Here is a 22,077-nt window from a genome sequence, read left to right on the forward strand (position 1 = left end):
TGGCTTGATTAAATGCAGTCAACACGGCTTTGTGAGGGGCAGGTCATGCCTCACAAACCTTATCGAGTTCTTTGAGGATGTGACTAGAAAAGTTGATGAGGATCAAGCTGTGGATGTGGTGTATATGGACTTCAGTAAGGCATTTGATAAGGTTCCCATGGTAGGCTCATTCACAAGGTCAGGAGGAATGGGATACAGGGGAACTTAGCTGTCTGGATACAGAATTGGCTGGCTAACAGAAGACAGCAAGTGGTAGTAGAAGGAAAATATTCTGCCCGGAAGTCAGTGGTGAGTGATGTTCCACAGGGCTCTGTCCTTGGGCCTCTACTGTTTGTAATTTTTATTAATGACTTGGATGAGGGGATTGAAGGATGGGTCAGCAAATTTGCAGACAACACAAAGGGTGGAGGTGTCGTTGACAGTATAGAGGGCTGTTGTAGGCTGCATCGGGACATTGACAGGATGCAGAGATGGACTGAGAGGTGGCAGATGGAGTTCAACCTGGATAAATGCGAGGTGATGCATTTTGGAAGGTCGAATTTGAAAGCTGAGTACAGGATTAAGGATAGGATTCTTGGCAGTGTGGAGGAACAGAGGGATCTTGGTGTGCAGGTACTTAGATCCCTTAAAATGGCCACCCAAGTGGACAGGGTTGTTAAGAAAGCATATGGTGTTTTGTCTTTCAGTAACAGGGGGATTGAGTTTAAAAGTCGTGAGATCTTGTTGCAGCTCTAAAAAACTTTGGTTAGACCACACTTGGAATACTGCGTCCAGTTCTGGTCGCCCTATTATAGGAAAGATGTGGATGCTTTAGAGAGGGTTCAGAGGAGGTTTACCAGGATGCTGCCTAGACTGGAGGGCTTATCTTATGAAGAGAGGTTGACTGAGCTCGGACTTTTTTCCATTGGAGAAGAGGAGGAGGAGAGGGGACCTAATTGAGGTATGCAAGATAACGAGAGGCACAGATCGAGTCAATAGCCAGAGACTATTTCCCAGGGCAGAAATGGCTAACACGAGGGGTCATAGTTTTAAGCTGGTTGGAGGAAAGTATAGAGGGGATGTCAGAGGCGGGTTCTTTACACAGAGAGTTGAGAGAGCATGGAATGCGTTGCCAGCAGCAGTTGTGGAAGCAAGGTCATTGGGGACATTTGAGAGACTGCTGGACATGCACATGGTCACAGAAATTTGAGGGTGCGTGCATGAGGATTAATGGTCGGCACAACATCGTGGGCTGAAGGGTCTGTTCTGTGCTGTACTGTTCTATGTTCTATGCTGCCAGACCTGAGATTTTTCACTAATTTCTGTTTTTGTTTCAGATTTCCAGCATCTGCAGAGCTTTCAGTTTTTGACCAAAACTAGTAACTGGCTGTTTATTTACCAAGACTTTAGTGACCTTATTGTGCTATATTAAAAAGAGTTAACTTGCTCTGCTGACCTGCAAGAAATTGAATGTCCCGGGGATACAGTGGTGTTTTTTTGTCTTATAGGTGGAATATGGGAGGTCGACATTCCCATCCCTTGCCATTCAGGGATGATTTACATTTTCATCCCCTATTCAGGAATCAATAAGAACATTACAGCTGGAATTTGACTACTCCCCTCTAGTTATAAGAACAAAAATACAATTCACACCAGATCTGGCCATTAAGGAATGACTTGCATTATATTATTTCTGGAGGTGAGGTGGTCAGTGCATTGTATCTTGAGTAGCAGGTGAATATGAGAGAGTGACTGGGAGTTGTTTTGTCAGCATTACTAACTGTGATGTAAAGATTTTGTATAAAGGAAGGACTGTTTCCTTTATTTAGAGACAGACCCTTAGACACGCCTCACAAGCATGGCAAGGAGCGTTCAGAGTTCCTCCAAAGCTTATGTTGCGCTATGTTTAATAAAATTTGGTTGTTGCGCACAGATGTTGGCATAAAGGAAAAAGAACTCAACATTTGGTGGCGGAGGTGGGATTCCAAAATAGAGTTTTCAGGTGAACTGAATAAGTGATCGTCTGACTGTCCATTGTGAGAGATGGGTGGGCCTGTAAGGTAAGATTTACCTTGATTTCTCTCCTTTACCTACCCCTCAGACTCTGTAGTAATGGAATCTCTGAGGTAACTTATGCACTTGCATGCTAACGAGTTCGCTTTCACAATCATAAGTTACTGCGTTTAATTGGGGTTTGAGTTCCCTAGAAAAAGGAGGTTAGAATCTTGTTGTGGTGGGGTTTGCGGCTCTGGAGCATGGTGTAAAAAAAAACATGACTCTACCAGCCTGCCTTAGACTGGTTGTGAAGAGGGGAGATCCCCCGCACAAAGGTCAGGACCATGAAGTGGGTGTGGACACTATAGACACTAGGTTTGAGGCTCCGGATCATTAAAAAAAAAAGTTAGCAATCAGGAATTTCAAAGAAAAACATCTGAACAAAATTTGGTACTACTTAAAGTTATCATGTTTATCCCCCACACCTCCCCTTATACGTACTTTTAAGACCACATGGCGTCACCGGGAAAAGGGGGAAGAAAGTGGATCCAGTCCACTCGGATCCCGACAGTAAAGTACTTAACTGTCGGGGAAGCTTTGTCCAGGTTTTTGTTGTGGGAGTCGCTGCTTCTGGGATGTGGACTCGACTCTGAATCTTTCCTCTGGGGGAAGGATCTGGCATGGACTGCAGCGCCATATGGTCTGCTGTGAGGGCTTTCTCTTTTTATAAATGTAATTTTATCGAGAGGAGGCAAAGAAGAACGAGAAATGCTGAAATTCAGGTTGTACGAATACTTGGGTCGAAAAAGAACAGAATAGTGAAGAGGAGGCCCTTCAGCCCTTGATGTTGCGTCAACCTGTGAACTAATCTAAGCCCATCATGCTACACTATCCCATCATCAGCCATATGCTTATCCAAGGACTATTTAAATGCCCCTAATGTGGCTGAGTTAACCACATTGGCAGACAGGGCATTTTATACCCATACCACTGAGTAAAGAACCTGCCTCTGCCACCGGTCTTAAATCTACCTTTCCTCAATTTGCAGCTATGCCCCCTCGTACAAGCCGATGTCATCATCCTAGGAAAAAGACTCTCACTGTCCACCCTATCTAATCCTCTGATCATCATGTATGTCTCTATCAAATCCCCTCTTAGACTTCTTCTCTCCAATGAGAACAGATTCAAGTTCCCAAGCCTTTCCGTGTAATACCTTCCCTCCAGACCAGGCAGCATCCTGGTAAATCTCCTCTGCACCTTTTCCAATGCTTCCACATCCTTCCTGTAATGGGGCAACCAGAATTGTACACAATATTCCAAGTGAGGCTGCACTAGCGTTTTATACAGTTGCACCATGACACCATGGCTCTGGAACTCAATCCCTCTACCAATAAAACCTAACACACCGTATGCCTTTTTAACAGCACTATCATCCTGATTGGAAACTTTCAGGGATCTATGTACATGAACACCAAGATCTCTCTGCACATCCATGCTACCAAGAATCTTTCTATTGACTCAGTACTCTGCCTTCCTGTTATTCTTTCCAAAGTGAATCACCTCACATTTATCTGCATTAAACTGCATTTGCCACCTCTGAGCATAATTCTGCAGTTTATCCAAGTCCCCTTGCAACACTGTTCCACAATACCCACCACTTCACTGACTTTATTGTCATGTGCAAACTTACTAACCTATCCACCTATGCCTGCGTCTAAGTCATTTAAAAAAATAACAAACAAACAGTGGTCCCAAACAGATCCACTAGTGACACACCACTAGTAACCAGACTTGAGGCTGAATATTTTCCATCAACCACCACTTGCTGCCTTCTTACAGAAAGCCAGTTTCTAATCCAAACTGCTAAACCACCCTCAATCCCATGCCTCTGCATTTTCTCCAAACGCCTACCATGTGGAACCTTATCAAAGGCTTTACTAAAGTCCATGTACACCACGTCAACTGCCCTACCCTCATCCACATGCTTGGTCACCTTCTCAAAAAGCTCAATAATTCTTTTTATAAGGAGATGGACTTTCACTAAAATCCCATCACGCAAAAGCTGTTATGCAAAAGTTAAAGTAAACTAAACTATTTATATATTGCACAAATTGACAAATTTCAAAACACAGTAAAATACAATATTATCTATTCCAACATCATCTTAAACACCTGAGTCTTTGCTTCTACACTGCATCTACTTATTTTTTTTAATTCACCAAGTTGAGAGTTTGGTAACCTCTTCCCTTATTATACATACAAATGACCTTAGATTTCCTCAGCCACAAATAACTCCTTCAGGTGTTCTAACCAAACACTTTTGGTCTGGAATTTTCAACTAAAACCCTGGCATTGCAGTTCCAAACCATTCCTTTTGTTCAGGAGAAACTTATAAGTATATCTAAATTCAATCAGGATTTCTGCAAACTGGACAGAAACATTTTCCAATCTATAGGGTTTACCACCAAGCAAAAGCAAAATCCTGATCTTTCTAAATAGAAAGTAAAATGATGCTTTTCATTTTTACTTTTTCTGCATTGGAAGAATTTTACAAGCAAACATATCTCCATTACAGGACCTCCCTGTCTCATATTGGTTGTAACAAAAAAAAACTCACGACTTTTCCTCATTCACAGAGACGAAAACCCACAAGTCACTAGCTTAAAATCCAACCTCAAAAATAAATTGTATTGAAATATAGCAAACTTTTATTAACTGGTACCTATAGGGCCAGGAGTATGACAGTTGATCCAGGCATCCACATAATCAATGTAATAACACAAACTAAGTAATAGAAACACAATGCAGGAGATACACACATCACTGTTATATTGGCTCAATAGCCAGAATGTCTTTTCTCAAATTTGGAGACCAGAACTGCACACAGTACTCCAGGTGTGGTCTCACCAGGGCCCTGTACAGCTGCAGAAGCACCTCTTTGCTTCTATACTCAATTCCTCTTGTAATGAAGGCCAGCATGCTATTAGCCTTCTTCACTACCCACTGTACCTGCATGCTGGCCTTCATTGACTGGTGCAGTTTCCCTCCATCAATAATCTATGTTGCCCTGTCTGTGTGTGCACAAGTGTGTTTAATTTGTAGTATTATATGTCAATGTTTTGTAACTATTTAGCTGCATCTGGAGTCTAATTACTTAAAATAAATTGTAACTCTTGCTATCGCAAAGATATTGGGAAGATAGAGGAAAGAAACTCAAAAGGGTTCAGTAAAGGTTTACAAGGATGTTGCCAGGGTTGGAGGGTTTCAGCTATAGGGAAAGGCTGAATAAAATGGAGTCAAGGTTTTTTTTCCCCCTGGGTAGGGGAGTCCTAAACTAGTTGGTACAGGTTTAAGGTGACAAGAAAAAGATTTAAAAGGGACCTAAGGAACAATGTTTTCACACAGAGGGTAGTGCGTGTATGGATTACTATGGATATATGAACAGGAAGGGTTTAGAGGGCTGTGAGCCAAATGCTGGCAAAAGGGAGGATATCAATTTACAATATCTGGTTGGCATGGAAGAGTTGGACCAAGCCTGGTCGTGCTTTCTGTCAAGTTGGGTTTGGAAACCAGGTAAATCAGAACGTTTTATGCACTTATTTTAAAATGTTTTAAACTTTTGTTATGACTCTGGGAATAGTGGACTTGACTTCCAGTGTGCTACCCAGAGTTAAGACAACAGCATAATCCCAGTTGGAGCAGAATTGAGGAGGAATTGCTTCACTGAGGGTAGTGAATCTGTGGATTTTTTTTTAAACCACCAGTGGCTGTCGAGGCTTGGTTGTCAGGTATATTCAAGAACAATACAGACAGATTTAATGATGAAGGGAATCAAGGATCACGAAGCAAAGCCAGAAAATTGAATTGGAGAATTATCAGGTCAGACACGATCTCATTGAATGGCAGAGCGAGCATGAAGGGCCTTCCACATCATCAAAGTTTCACCTGCACATCCCCACCTTGCCCAGTTCCAACCTGCCAGCACAGCACCATCCTCATGACCTGTCCTACCTGCAAATCTTACTTCCCACCTATCGGCCTCACCCTCCTCTCCGTCAACCTATCGCCTTCATCCCCACCTCCATCCACCTATTGTACTCCTAGCTACCTTCTCCCCAGCCCCACCCCCCTCCCATTTATCTCTCCACTCTGGAGCCTCCCTGCCTCATTCCTGATGAAGGGCTTTTGCCCGAAACATCAATTTTTCTGCTCCTCGGATGCTGCCTGACCTGCTGTCCTTCTCCAGCACCACTCTAATCTGGACTCTGATCTCCAGCATCTGCAGTCCTCACTTTCGCCTATGAAGGGCCAAATAACCTAATTCTGCTCTTTGATCTTGTGATCGTATGGTAATCACTACCTGCACCTTCTGTCACAGGCTTTGCATTGGACACATGCCAGACATACCTCCAATTAATTTCAAATACAGTTATCCATATCAAGGCTGTATTTTGAAGTGCCATGGCACCTTTCAGTACAATGCTGCTGCTAGGCCATTTTGCACATACCAATCTCACACAATGGAGCAGAGTGCACGTTGGGTCCTGAGCTTACTTTTTTTAGGACTCACTGATTTCACATCTGCTAAGCTGCTTAGCCTTGCCTAGTCTTTTTGTGCTTGCCATATTACTCACACCTTACAGGGGCACAGTCTTGCCTTGCAACACAAACACAAAGCCAGACAGCATGTCATATTTGTCAGTAGTGATCAATCAAGGGTGTGGGCATGCTTATGTACAGTTCAGTATCAATATTACACATACAGGAAACACAATGTATTTCAACTAAATGGCGATGTCTCCAAATATAAAAGGAACAGTTCTGAGTCAAGGAGGACTGTTGTCAAAGAATCCACACCAGGCTTAGAATCACAGACTCCCTACAATGTGGAAGCAGGCCATTTTGCCCATCAAGTCCAGGAGGGTGGAAGTGAACCCAGGTCCCCAGTGCTGTGAGCTGAGCCATTGTTCCACTCCCTGACAGTCGAGGACAGCGTCTGATCTCAATCTACAGGCATGGACACAGACTCAGTCGACCTCTTGGGGCAGTCAGGGTTAGGGGTTACTTATCACTACAGTCTTGGGAGTGAACCACAGTCAGTCCTCCAGGTCCACTGCAATCAGTCTGGCAATTACTGGTTAGTCAGTCAGGGAGTTGTACAGAGATCAAAATTTACAGAATTTCACAGACATTGAACTATTGTGAATTGGGAGAAGGATAATGATGAACTTCGAGACAGCATAGAGATTGGTGGAATGGGCAAACATCTGATAGATGAACTTCCATGTTGAAAAATGGAAAGTAACGTATTTTGATAGTATAATGGAAGGTAATACAATCTAAAGTCATAATATAAGTCGGGGCGGGGGGAAGAGAGGAGGTGGAGGAGCAGAGAGATAGGGATTATATTTACACAAATTACTGAAGGCAGCAGTTGAGAAAGCAGTTAAATCAGCATGTTAGAATCCTGGACTTTATAAATAACAGCAGAGTACACATACAAGGAAACTAAAATGGACCTTTTAATAATAACAATTCAGCTTCAAGTAAAATATTACAACTAATTCTGGAAACCATACTTTGGAAAGATATGAAGGTTCATAGAAAAGGCACAGAAAAGATTTTAAAAATTTGTTTGAGGAACAAGAAACTTCGAAATCAACACAAGACTGTAGAGGTTGTGAGTCAGAGAATAGAACATATTTTGGATCGGAGATTTGATTGGTATTTAAAACAACCTGGTCATTAGAGTAGATAGTATTATGATGGGAATACTGGATAAGTCAGATCCTAGAATGAAATCTGGCTTCATACGGTTAATAGGTTTGTTTTGCTTGTTTTACTAAGTTATTGTAGTGGGTAGTCACAGACATTTTCACGAGGCTGCAGACTTTCTATAACAGCAAAACTTTACAATAAAAAAAAATGAAAAGCATGCTAAACTGTATAAATTATTGAAGATGGTTAGCAAGGGAAGACCATAAGGCCATAAGACATAGGAGCAGAAATTAGGCCATTCAGCCCATTGAGTCTGCGCCATCATTCAATCATAGCTGAAGCATTTCTCAACCCAGTTCTCCTACTTTCTCCCTGCAGCCCTTGATACTCAAGAACCTATCAATCAGTCTTAAACATACTCAAATGACCTGGGCTCCACAGCCTTCTGTCACAACAAATTCCATAGATTCACCATTCTCTGGCTGAAGCAGTTTCTCCTTATCTCCATTCCAAAATGTCTTCCCTGTACTTTAAGGCGATGCCCTCAGGTCAGAGTCTCTTCTATCAATAGAAACATCTGCCCAAAATCAACTCTGTCCATACCATTCACAACTCTATGTTTCAATTAGATCCTCCTCATCCTTCTAAATTCCATCGAATATAAACCCAGAGTCCTCGAGCATTCCTCATATGTTAAGCTTTTCATTCCTGGGACCATTCTCATAAACCTCCTCTGAACATGCTCTAAGGCCAGTTCATCCTTCCTGAGATGTGGGGCCCAAACCTTCTCACAATACTCCAAATGTGGTCTGACCACAGCCTTATAGAATGTCAGAAGTACATCCCTGCTTTTATATTCAAGTCCTCTCAAAATGAATGCTAACATTGCATTTATTTTGAAAGACACAGCAAAACAATGTTTCATTCTCTGTCTCAATAATATCTATGAAAGACTGAAAACCAGAGAATCTTTCAATAACTTTAAGTTTTAGAGTGCTACTTAACAGTTTATTGGCCTTTGACTATGAAAACAAATCAACAACTTTTCCAAATCTGCCAACATGAATATTTCCTCAAAGTTGACTGCAGTTATATTTCTAACAACCTGCACATTTTAAATCAAACGCTCTTCATTTAAAAGTTTCACAAAGTCTACTTTTGCTGAGGTAACTGCCCTAAATTGTTTTTTTGGGAACAGAAATTCAACTTGCTTTTGAACTCAACATGATGCCTTCTGAGCTGAATTCATAAACGTACTTCAAAATTGCTGATGACACAAGGTTGGAGGTGCCGTTGATAGTATCGAGGGCTATTGCAGGCATTACTCCTTATTTTATCACAAATGTTGCGTTGCAATTAAGTGTTTATGAAAAATTATTGCTGTAAATCCAATACACAATTTAGTGTTCAGATATAGCTGTCGAACTTACCGAACAGTGTAGCACTGGAAATGACTATCTGGATATGCTGGCTGGAATGGCTCTTGACTTAATACTGACCCAAACCACCAAACATCGTCTATTATTGATCGGAATTTGTCACCTGCAGCAACAGAATAAATATGAGTGATAATTAACTAATTGAATGATGTGACAGCTATCTAACTTCAGATTAGCTTTCAATACTCAATGATTGGAGTGGCAGATGGTATTTAATTTAAGAAATGTGAGGTGCTGCATTTTGGAAAGGCAAATCAGCGCAGGGCTTACACACTTAATGGTAAAGTCCTGGCAGTTTTGTTTTATTTTATTTATTCATTTTGTGGAATGAGCGCATCACTGGCTAGCTCGATTTATTGCCCATCAGAAGGTGATCATGAGCTTTAACTGCTACACTCCAACTGCTGTGGGTTGACCCATAGTGCAACTAAGGAGGGAATTTCAGGATTTTGACCCAGCGACAGTGAAGGAATGCCGATATGTTTCCAAGTCAGGATGGTGAGAGGCTTGGAAGGGAACTTGAAGGTGATGGTGCTCCCATATATCTGCTGCCCTTGTCCGTCTAGATGGAAGTGGTTGTGGGTTTCGGAGGTGCTGCCTGAGGATCTTTGGTGAATTTCTGCTGTGCATCTTGTAGATAGGAAACATTGATGTTACTGAGCATCGGTGGTGGAGCAAGTGGATGTTTGTGGATGTCGTGCCAATCAAGTGGGCTGCTTTGTCCTGGATTGTGACAAACTTCAAGTGTTGTTGGGGCTGCACTCATCCAGACAACTGGGGAGTACTCCATCACAACCCTGACATGTGCCTTGTAGATGGTAGATAGGCTTTGAGCAGTCAGGAAGTATTCCAAGCTTCAGAACTACTCCTATCGTCATTGCTTTAAGTGGTGAGTCCAGTTGAGTTTCTGGTCAATGATAACCCCTGTAACAACATCCTGGGGGTTTCGGTGATGGTAACACTGTAGAATGCCATGGGACGGTGGTTAGATTGTCTCTTGCAGTCAAATGCAGCCTTGATTTCAAGGGTTATTACACTCACCTCACCTGTGCGATTCAACTCTTTTGTCCATGTTTGGACCAAGACTGTAATGAGGTTAGGAGTGGAGTAGCCTTGATGGAATCCAAACTGGGAATCACTCAGTAGGTTATTGCTGAGCAGGTACTGCTTGACACTACTGCAAACGGCACCTTCCGTCACTTTACTGATGAGAGGAGACTGATAGGAATTTGTCCTGCTTTTTATGTACTGGACATATTTGGGCAATCTTCCATATTGTCATTTCGATACCAGTATTGTACCTGCACCAGAACAGTTTGGCTAGGGGTGCAGCAAGTTCTGGAGCACAAGTCTTCAATACCATTGCCAGAATGCTGTCAGACCCCATATCCTTTGCAGAATTCAGTGTCTCCAACCGCTTCTTGATATTACATGTAGTGAATCAAATTGGCAGAAGACTGCTATATGCAATGCTGGCGACCACTGGAGGAGATTGAGGTGGATCATCCACTCGTCACTTCTAGCTGAAAATTGCTCGAAAGCTTCAGACATATCTTTTGCACTGACATGCTGGGCTCTTCAATCATTGATGTTGGGGGTATTTGTGGAGTCTCATCCTCCAGTGAGTTGTTTAATCATCTACCACCATTCACAACTGGATGTGGCAGGACTGCAGAGCTTATATTTGATTAATTGGTTGTGGGATTGCTGAACTTTGTCTATCACTTGCTGTTTGACATGCAAATAGTCCTGTTTGTTGGCTTCACCAGGTTGACATCTCATCTTCAGTCATGCCTGGTGTTGCTCCTGGCATGCCGTCCTGCATTCTCCATTGAAACTTGGTTGATCCCCTGGATGATCGCAATGGTTGAGTGTGGAATATGCCACGAGGTTACAAATTGTGTTGGAGTACAATTCTGCTGCTGTTGATGGCCCGCAGCACCTCATGGATGGCCAGTCTTGAGTTGCTAGATCTGATCGAAGTCTGTCCCATTTAGCAATGGTAGAACCACGCTAGAGGTTATTCTCATTGTGAAGGTGAGATTTTATCTCCACAAGGACTGTGTATTGGTCACTCTTACTGATACTGTCCTGGACAGATGCATCTGCAGCTGACAGATTAGTAAAGATGAAGTCAAGTATGTTTTCCCCTCATTTCTTTTTCCCCTCACCACCTGCCGCGTCTAGCAGCTATGTCCCTTTGAACCTGACCAACTTGATGCGTAGCTCTGCTGCCGAGCCACTCTTGGTGGTCGACATTGAAATCCCTCACCCAGAGTACATTTTGTGCTCTTGCTATCCCCAGTGCTTCCTTGAGGTGTTGTTCAGCATGGAAGAGTACAGATTCATGAACTGAGGGAGGATGGTGCATGGTTATCAACAGTAGGTTTGCTTTCCTGTGTATAACCTGAAGCCACAAAACTTTGTGGGGTCCGGAGTCAATGTTGAGGACTCCCACAAAAACTGAGTGTTGCTGAACAATGAGATCTTGGAGTGCAGGCTCATAGTTCCTTTAAAGTGGAGTCACAGGTAGATAGGATGGTGAAGAAAGCTTTTGGTATGCTTGCCTTTATTGGTCAGTGCATTGAGTATAAAAGTTGGGAGGCCATGTTGCATTTGTACAGGACATTGGTTAATCCACTATTGGAATAGTGTGCAATTCTGAACGGGGTTCAGAAAAAAAACTGCTGAAAGGGTTCAGAAAAAAATATTACAAGGATGTTTTCAGGGTTGGAAGGTGTGAGCTATAGGGAGATGCTGTACAGACTGGGGATATTTTCTCTGGAAGAGTCGCAGGTTGAGGGGTTAGCTTATAGATGTTTATAAAATCGTAAGGAGCATGGATAAGGTAAATAGACAAGGTCCTTCCCATGGGTTGGGGGAGTCCAAAACTCAAGGGCATAGATTTAAGGTGAGAGGGGCAAGTTTTAAAAGGGACCTAAGGGCCACCTGTTTTACACAGAGGGTGGTACGTGTATGGAATAATCTGCCAGAGGAAGTGGAGGAGGCTGGTACAATTACAACATTTAAAAGACATCTGGATGGGTATATAAATAGGAAGGGCTTAGAGGGACGTGGGCCAAATGCTGACAAATGGGACAAGATTTATTTAGGATACCTGCTTGGCATAGACGAGTCTGATCAAAGAGTCTGGTTCTGTGCAGTATACTGCTATGACTCCATGATTAATCATAAAATGCAACAACACATTAAATCCTCAATTGAGAAAGAGATGACTTGTACTCATGTTATTTTCTTGTAAGCAACAGATTCCCACAGCCAAGAGAAAAAAATTGAAGAGAATTCACAGATCATGTACAGTGGTTTGGCTGCAAAGTGAGCTGGTAAGAAGGGGAATATCAAAGAGGACGTCGTTTTTCCCCAGAAGTACCTTTAGAATAATCTTCAGGATATTGATTTTGAATCCAAGCAGTGCTGCTGAAAAGCCATTTCTAAAAAACCGTATTCTGCGCAACATTTCACCATATTATTACCACTATAATTCTGTAATTTCCATCCTCTGGAAGCAATCACAACTACAGAACCATAAACTGTCCAGCTCAGAACAAAAAGACAGAGCATTGTTCAATACCATTGACCAATGATAAAATACACTGTGGGTCTACTAAATTAATAGAATGTGCCCATAACTCTGACATTCTGAAGAAGAATGAAGCTGGAGGAAGTAATTTGAACAATTTCATATAAGTAGATTGCATCACTTGTTAAAGTTAAGGAGCTACTCTCAAGCCCATCTTCCAGAAGAATGTCAAATAACTGCAGTGAGTGACCCTCAGTATAATGATAAAATTGAGATTTATAACAACGTTTGAGAAAAATGTTTAGCCTCAGTTTCTTTTAAAAATCAAAAATTTAAACTTTGAAAAATAATGAATTAAAACTTACCAGCTTTCCAATTCCTCTCCCTTGCTTCATCATAAAACTGACGTAATACAAGAAAATCAATTACATCAGGCATGTCATGATATCTGAAACATAGAACAGTACATAACTTATCAGAATGATGTGCAAAAATACATTTGATACAGGTAGTGCTTAACCAAAATTGGGGCTGACTGGAGTAGAGTGAAAGATATCTTGTTTTGCATCTGACAGGATCTGAAACACAATAAATAATCAAATATATGAATTAGAAACAGGAGTAGGCCACTCACGTTTTCAAGCTGCTCCAACAGTCAATAAGATAAGGCTGACCTAATCACTTCATAAACCCCACCCCACTGTCACTTTCATCCCCTAAATTATGAAGAGCTCAACTCCCCCCACTTTAAAAATATTCAAACTCCCTGTTTTTGATGTAAAGCTCACTACCTTTTGGGGAAAAAAGTCCCATAGTCTTTCAATCCTTGTGAGAAAAAAATTCTCATCCGTTTTAAATGGGCAACCACTAATTATGGACTATCAAACAAGTGGAAGCATTCTTTTCACATCCACCCTTCAGGATCTTGTTTTTCAATCAAGTTGCCCTTTTACCCTTATGAACTTTCACAAGTCTGGCCTATCCCATGTTTTCTCACAAGATAGCCTGCACATTTCAAGTTGTCATCAGGCAAACCTTCAGACGTGGCCTTTCCATTCCCGGCGCAACTGAAGCATAACCAGCACAAATTTGTATTCATTTCCTATTACAATAAACAATAGGATTCTATTAACTTTCCTAATTATTTATTGTACCGGCAAAATGAAGCCGCAGCACTGAATCCTAAGGCATACCTGGTCAACCAGAAAATGATCTACTTATGTCTATTTTCTGTTTTTTGTATCTGGCCAACCTTCTACCCATGCCTTTTATTCTAAGCAAATATCTAGATGTGACACCTTACCAAATGCCTTCTGAAATGTAAGTACAGTACATCCATCAGCTTCCCTTTATCCACAGCACACATTTCCTCAAAGGTGTCAATAAATTAGTAAACATAATGTGTCTTATTCAAAACAATGCTGAGCCCACTTGATTTGCTTGAACTTTTATAACTGATCTTCAATAATAGTTTTATCAACTCTTCAACAGATGTTAAATCAAATACAAGTATAGTTCAATTAAAAGTGACAAATTGTCATAAGTTAGAGATATTAACTTCAGCCAAAGCACTCAGAAAAAGGATTACTCAAACAAGTAGATTTTACATATAGATAACATGTTGGTAAAATATTACACTAAACCAGGGGTGGGGAACATGCGGCCTTCTAGGCCATTGTGTGTGGCCTTTTGAATGAATCCAAATTTTGCAGAACAAATCTTTTAGTTTTTATTAATATGTTTTTTTGTCCTTGATTATTTTTATTTTAATCTTAAAATGAATGTATTTAAAATACCAGAGAGTAAAAGAAAATTAAATGAAATAATCCTCACAGACTGACCGCCACAATTAAAAAATTGGTAAGTCATAAGGGCTAAAACTGCAGACCTCCATGCTGCAACCAAATATTCAAACGCTTACCTACAAAAAGCAGTCACAACAAAGTCATTAAAAGGTTAGTTAACTTTAGAATTAACTTTTTTTTTTAGTTAGTACATAGTAGTTAGATTTTTACAAAATAATGTGAATTTTGAAGAATATATCATTGAAGTTTCTTGGACGTGGCCTTATTAGATTACAACTAACATAATGTGGCCTTCCAACATGAAAAGGTTCCCCACCTCTGCACTAAACCAACGATCTAGATTTTGTGGCAGGATTGAAGAGACGAGCAATATTTACTGTTACTACAGAATAAATCATATACTGACTTTGAAAACAGTTGTATGTTCACTTAAACACCAAAATCAAATAGTTATTGGGTGATTTCCCCTAGTTCTCGACAAAGTTTAGTACACTGGTATGTCACTAAAGCATGGACACATATGAAGGGAATCAAGTTGCAGTGCTGAATCACCGGCAAGTCAAGAAATACTCAAGTAAAAATTCAAGTTAAACTCTGGCCATTTAAGTTTAAGTGAATTCTGAGCATACATATGAACAGGAAAATGGCACTCAGTCCTCTAGCTTGCTCTGCTACTCAATACAATCATGGCTCGACACTATATTCCTGCCATTCCTACTATTCCAGGACTGCCTTATTAATCAAGAATCTACCAATCTTGGCCTTAAAAAGATTCATCGACCATACCACTGTCACCCTCTGGCAAGAGTTCCAAAGATTTGCAACCCTTTAAGAGAAAATAAATTCTCATCTTCATAATAAATCGGATAATTTTTATTTTTATAAAACTTTTTATATTTTTATCCTCGTATCTCCCACAAGGGGAACATCCGTTTAGCATTCAAACTATCAAGTTTCCCAAGGATCTTGTGTGTTTCAGTAAGGTCACCTCATTCTTCTCAAACCTCCATGGACACAGGATCAACCTGTCCAGCCTTTCCTCATTCAAGGCAGAAATCTAATAAATGAACCTCCTTAGTTAGGTTGAGTAAGTTGACCAGAATCTGGAGAATAAGGTGGGAAAATATGAGGTTGTTAACTTTGGCACAAAGAATGGAAAAGCAGAGTATTATTTAAATGAAGAACGACTACTGAAATCTGAGATGTAGAGGGATCTAAGTATCCTGGTGTATAAGTCTCAAAAGTCATGCTTTAGTTACATAGGGCATTGGTGAGTCCACATCTCAGGAACAATACTGGCATCTATGCAACAATAAGGAAACTTGCCCAGGTAGCCCCCTGGTCACAAAAACAGGATGAATCCAATCTGGCTAATTACCATCCTGTTAGTCTATTCATGATCATCAGTAAAGTGATGGAAGATACCATCAACAGTGCTACCAAGCAGCATCTGCTTAGTAATAACCAGCTCAGTGACGCCCAGTTTATGTTCTACCAGGGCCACTCAACTCCTGACCTCATTAGAGTCTTCGTTCAAACATGGACAAAAGTGCTGAATTCCAGAGATGAGGGAAGAGTGACAAACTTTGACATCAAAGCTGCATTTGACAGAACGCAGCATCAAGGAGCTCTAGCAAAACTGGAATCAATGGGTATTTGGGGGCAAACTCTCCTCTGCTTGGAGTCATTCTTAGCACAAATTAAGATGGCTGTGGCTGTTGGAGATCAGTCACCTCAGTTCCAGGACATCTCTGCAGGAATTCTTCAGAGTAGAGTCCTAGGCCTAACCATTTTTAGTTGCTTCAACAATAACCTTGCTGCCATCACAAGATCAGAAGTGGGGATGCTCGCTGACAATTGCACAATGTTCACCACCATCACAACTCATCAGATACTGAAGCAGTCCATATTCAAATACAAGTCTTTGGGCTGACAAGTAAAAGGTAACATACAACCCACAGAAATGCCAGGCAAAGACCATCTCCAATAAGAGATAATCTAACCACTACCCATTGACATTTAATGGCATTACTATCATTGAATCCCCCAACAATATCCTGAAGATCATCATTGATCAGAAACTCAACTGGAATCACCATAACAAGAGCAGGCAAGAGGTTAGGAATATTGCAGCGAATAATACCTCCTCACTCCCCAAAGCCTGCTCACCACCTATAACGCACTGTCAGGAATGTGATAAAATACACCCCACTTGTCTGGTTGAGAGCAGTTCCAACAACATTCATTAAATTTGACACCATCCAGGATAAAGTACTCTCAATTGTAATCACATCCACAAACACCAACACCTTTAACCATAGACATTCGGTATCAGCAGTGTTCTATCTATAAGAATCACTGCAGAAGTTCACCAAAGATACTTTGACAGCACCTTCCAAACCCACAACTACTTCAATCTAGAAGGACCAGACCAGCAGATATATTAGAACACCACCATCGACAAGTTTCCCCTCCAAGCCACTCACCATCCTGACTTGAAAATATATCAGCGTCCCTTCGCTGTAACTGGATAAAAAGCCTGGAATTCACTCCTTAATTGCATTGTGGGTCAATCAATAGCACATGGATATGAGCTTTGTAAGTTGTAGCTTACCACCATCTTCTCAAGGGCAACTGGGGATAGGCAATAAATATCTGACCAGCCAGCAATGCCCACATTCCCCAAAGAAAACAAAAACATTTCAGTTACCGCATTCAGTTTTGGTCTCCTTATTTAAGGAAGGATGGGAGCTTTCCAGAAACATTAGGATTTTGGAAAATTAAAAGGAGTGCATTTACTGACTCAGTAGCCGATTCTTTTAACACGGGAGTTTGGAGTACAACAGGACTAGCAGACTGGTCAGCTTTCAGTTCTATTTAATTTCTCAGTGGCCTAACAATCACAAGGGAAATTGTTTTAAGTTTTTTTGCATCATTTTAGATTATTGATTCACAATTATTTCTAGGATGCTATTGTATTCGCTACAGTGAAGATACCATATTCCATTAATTCTCCAGACTAGCTCTCTAGAGTATCAATATTCACCCTACTCATTCCTTTCCTTTCTGAAAATTTGTAGAAACTTTCATTGCTTTGATATTTTTAGCTAGCTTCTTGAATTCTGATTTATCCCTCATTAATATTTTGGACTTTTTTGCCGTTCTATTATAGCCAATCGTTTGACATACCGCTCATCTTTGCTGAATGTTTGCTATTTATTTTCAGTTTGATGCTATTTTAAACTCTCTTAATTAGCCACAGATCATGCATCCTTCCCTTAGGATCACTCTTTCGCACTGGAATGCATGTTTCCTGAGTGTTCAGCAATCTCCTTAAATGTCTTTCACTGTACCTCTACCTGAACTATCCTATCACTGGCCAGTCTGTCTTCATGCTGTTCTAATTATATGAATTTAAAGCACCCTTCTCTCCCTGAAACTGAGTGCAAAATTCAACTGTTTATGATCACTACTACCAAATTATGTTTTGGGTCAATGCACATTACCAAATTTACTAAGCTTGTCATCTGCTTGCCTTTAGAATACATTGCTCCTGAAAACAAACTATAAACTTGTTATTCAGGCAACCTTTGCCATTCTGATTCATCCAAACAATAGGTAGTTTAAAATCACTTGTTATTGTTGCCATGTCTTCAAAACCTCTTTTATTCTTCCCATACATCTTTTCCTGTATTGTGATTGCTGTCAGGGTACTACGAATCACTTCCACAATTGACAACCTAGCTTTACTATTTCTGACCTCTACCCAATTGACTCCATAACCTGATCTCCATAATTGAGGCAATCATACAGACATCCTCCTTAATTAGAACTATCTTCCCACCTTTTCCTAGCATGTATCTTTGAACATTCAAGTCGTAGTCTTGGCCAACCTCTCTCATGATCACATTATGCATTCACTCATGAAGTGATTAATTTTAATACACAGAAAAACCTCTCTGGCACTGAAAAGTTACTTCTAAAATAGTGAATTCTCATAACTTGGTACTTTTTCTGTCAATTTTCTTGTATTATTTTCCTTTTTTGTGTTTGCTTTCTGTATATAATTAAGCATTGAATAAAGTGGTCTAACATATACATTGTGGTATAGAATCAGCAGGGCCTCCTCTAGTTCCTATCTTCTTTTGAGTGCCTTAGGGTTCCAAAATAGAGTTAACAGAAATAAGTGCATGCTCTTGACCCAAAGAGATCCAGACACATCTTGTTAAACAAATTGGCTTCTGTCTAAAGCACAGATTAGACAGACATATTGAATGCAGATCTGAATCCAACACTGCCATTTTAGAACTCAATGCTCCAGATGAGAACCTCTCTTAACTGAAAATACTTTAAGCAATATGAATTTCCCATTCCACAAAGACAATTGTTGCCATTTAAAGGAATCATCACTACTCAAAGTTTAGTTGCTGTTTGATTAATTCTGGCTGATAATGCTTTACATATTGTTGATGCTTTCTGTAGCTGTTACAAGTTTGAAAATTCTCAAGGGGACGGTGGACAATGGCAGGGACGTTGAGCACGATCAGACATCACCTATGACTTTATGGCATAACAAAATTGAGAACTAAATGACCTACTCTTATTCTTGAGTTTCGATATTTCATATATATAGATTTAAATGTACAACAGTAATTGCTGTTTTCAGTTTTCCTTTTGAAGCAGCATCGGAAGACGTTGAACTGGCACAACTTCTTCAACGTATGTATGGTGCATATTAAAGGAAACCAATAGTCAAAACAAAACTGGAAGGAAAATTCTACATCTTTGAGGATTAATGCTCTTAAGTAAATTTCTAGACATGTTCTTTAATAAAACCATGGAAAAGTTACAGCCTAAGAGGAGGCCATTCAGCCCATATGTCTATACTAAGCAACAACTGTTTTAAAATCAAGGTAATACATTTATTTAACTAAAATATTCTTAACTAAAAATATTGAGCACACTGAACGTACTTCAGAGAAAACGACTTATCCACAATTTTGCCTGTGTCCTGATCTATGAAGGCAAGTTTGAGACAACACAGTGTAGGAGGGCCAACTTCATATTTTAGTCCAACAATTTTTAAAAATTCTTGATCCTGTTGGAAACAAAATTAAACTAAAGTTAAAAAAAATTGAGTTCTAGGAAGTTCAGAGTAATGCCTGACCGTAGAAAGTCACTGAAACATTTAAAACCTAGTCAATACTCACTATCCAAATGTTACTTTACCTGGTTAGTAATCTGCTAACTTTATACAAACACATCTACCATTAGTAAACTGAAACAAACTTTCAGATTTAGCAGTTTATTCATTGAACAAATATAGTGAAGTATCAGAGCAAGTGGAATGTAAATGATGATTTATTTTAATGTTCTGATGGATAAACATAGGCTTTTTTTTTCCATTCTTTGCATAGCTTGCAACTTCAACATTTGAAGGTGGAAGAGGAAGAGAGGAAAAAAATAAATTGTTCCTACTGGTGACCATTACCCAGCACACTGTCACTAAAACAGTATAATGCACAAGTCAGCTCCCAGAATAAAATCTGGCTTGATATATCATGCTTTTTTTTAAAAAAAAAGTGGCCATTCACTGAAACACTGACACATAATATTGAAGATTTTCTTTAACAATACAGAAGTTTACCACACCAAAGGAAAAGAAAATAAACCAAATCAAGCTACTTCGACAGAGTTTTAAAGATCTTAAAATGAAGTATTAACTATCCCACAATACCATCTCTTCGAAACGATTCAAATTCTTCTATATCAAATCTTTAGGTTCAACCTAACTGCTTCTTTCCAATTCTCTACAATGAATTATGAAGTCTTCTTACAAGAATATGCACAAAAGTTTAAGCTTCCTCAGTAATTTTTCCAATATTTTGCTAATTTGAAACCAAACACAAAATTTCCAAGCTAAACCTTTAGACCAAGGTAACTTTGTTTTTCTCTGTACTATCCTACACTCTTTTCTTATGAAAGAATTATGTTGGGTTCTGACCCCATTACATTTCCTCCAAGCTTTCCATTTCTGGGTTTTCTAAACTAAAATCAATTCTTAATTCTTCAAAGGAGAAAGCGAGGACTGCAGATGCTGGAGATCAGAGTCAAGTGTGGTACTGGAAAAGCATAGCAGGTCAGGCAGCATCCGAGGAGCAGGAGAATCCATGTTCCAGACATAAGCCCTTATAAACCAAGAAATGGAGGTGCCGGTGTTTGATTGGGGTGGACAAAGTTAAAAATCACCACACTAGCTTATAGTCCTACAGATTTATTTGGAAGCATTAGCACTAGCTAATAGATGAAAGACTTAATAGCAATCTAGGTTTGTTCAATATATTGTTTCAGTTGCATGACACTTAAATTTTGCTATGAATTCTGTGTCTTATGATCCTGTTCCACAGCTACCGGATGAAGGACCAGCGCTCTGAAAGCTCGTGCTTCCAAATAAACCTATAGGACTAGAACCTAGCATTGTGATTTTTAACTTCTAAACTAAAAGGAAGCTAACGCCTTCAATACTCCTGTTGGAAACTTCGCAATACGAATAAATCTTCCCTTAACATCCTACAGCATTTGAAGACATTTGCTCTATGATGCAATCTGGATTAGGCCACAATTCCTGACGTTTGCTTTAAGCCCTTCACAAAAGTAACCAATATCCATAATACACCAGTTTGAAATCTAAACTCAAAAAAATTAGCACACATATCTCACACCTTTCAACATAGTTAAAAGCAACATTAGGGAGTGAAATGGAAGCTTCCTGGTACAGATTGACCCTCAGACAAGAAAAGTAACATAGGCAGAATAACTACCACCATCCATGGTAGTGTGCCTAGTTGGTATCTTCAGTGATGAAAATTAAACCAAAAACCTTTAAATTTAAAGAAAACAATACATACAATTGTAGTCCTTGAAATGTCACCCTGATGTAGCAATAATGAAATATCAGCATTTATTGATAGGTTTTAAAACAAAACAGATTTGTTTAACACTAACACAACATAGTTGCGTGTGCACAGTATCACTAATTGTGAATTTAACAACTGAAATTGCTGAAATTAAGTTGCTCACATTCAAGCTTTATAAATTCTTGAAGTCAAAGATCAAAGATCAGTTTGTAAATTCATGAATCAATCTTACCCTAATTTCCAGTTTATGCCACGGCTGCTTGCGTAAGCTAATGGTGTATATTTTTGCCTTTTTGACAGCTTCTACATAGGCTTCATGGCCTTGCCTAAAGTAGACAACCTGTTGAAACAAATTCTTTTCAGCTCAAAAACAACTGTAATTTTGTATAAGTATAAAAAGCAATAGTCCAAAGCGAATAACCTTTAAGTGTCACTGAATGATTAATATCTGCATTTCCAACAGGAGTAAGCACGATTACCAAATGTTTAAAAAGTGAGGGAGACTGGAAGCAAGAAGTATCAAGCCAGTGAGGTTAACATATGTTATAGAGAAAATGGTAGAACTAAAAAGCTTTGCAGCAGTGCACTTGTTCAAGATAATTTGAGTTATTAATTTGTGAAAGGGAAATCATACTTGATCACTCTATTGTAGCTCTCTGAGGAACTAACACATTGTGGATAAA

At 39.8% G+C, this 22,077-nt stretch overlaps 1 protein-coding gene across 1 annotated transcript in view; it reads right to left on the bottom strand.

Annotated features, from left to right (window-relative positions):
* LOC122555330 (bromodomain and WD repeat-containing protein 1) overlaps positions 1-22,077 on the bottom strand; it is a 216,212-nt gene that overhangs the window by 46,801 nt on the left and 147,334 nt on the right. The window contains exons 25-28 of the mRNA XM_043701209.2: positions 21,627-21,734; positions 19,451-19,575; positions 13,038-13,120; positions 9,123-9,234 (exon numbers count right to left, since the gene is read on the bottom strand). Coding sequence (XP_043557144.2) covers positions 9,123-9,234; positions 13,038-13,120; positions 19,451-19,575; positions 21,627-21,734 — 428 coding nt within the window. The remainder of the gene's footprint in view (positions 1-9,122; positions 9,235-13,037; positions 13,121-19,450; positions 19,576-21,626; positions 21,735-22,077) is intronic.

This window comes from Chiloscyllium plagiosum, unplaced genomic scaffold, assembly GCF_037043375.1.
Source record: "Chiloscyllium plagiosum isolate Xiang-an unplaced genomic scaffold, Cpla_swu_hap1 HiC_scaffold_12, whole genome shotgun sequence".
NCBI lineage: Eukaryota > Metazoa > Chordata > Chondrichthyes > Orectolobiformes > Hemiscylliidae > Chiloscyllium > Chiloscyllium plagiosum.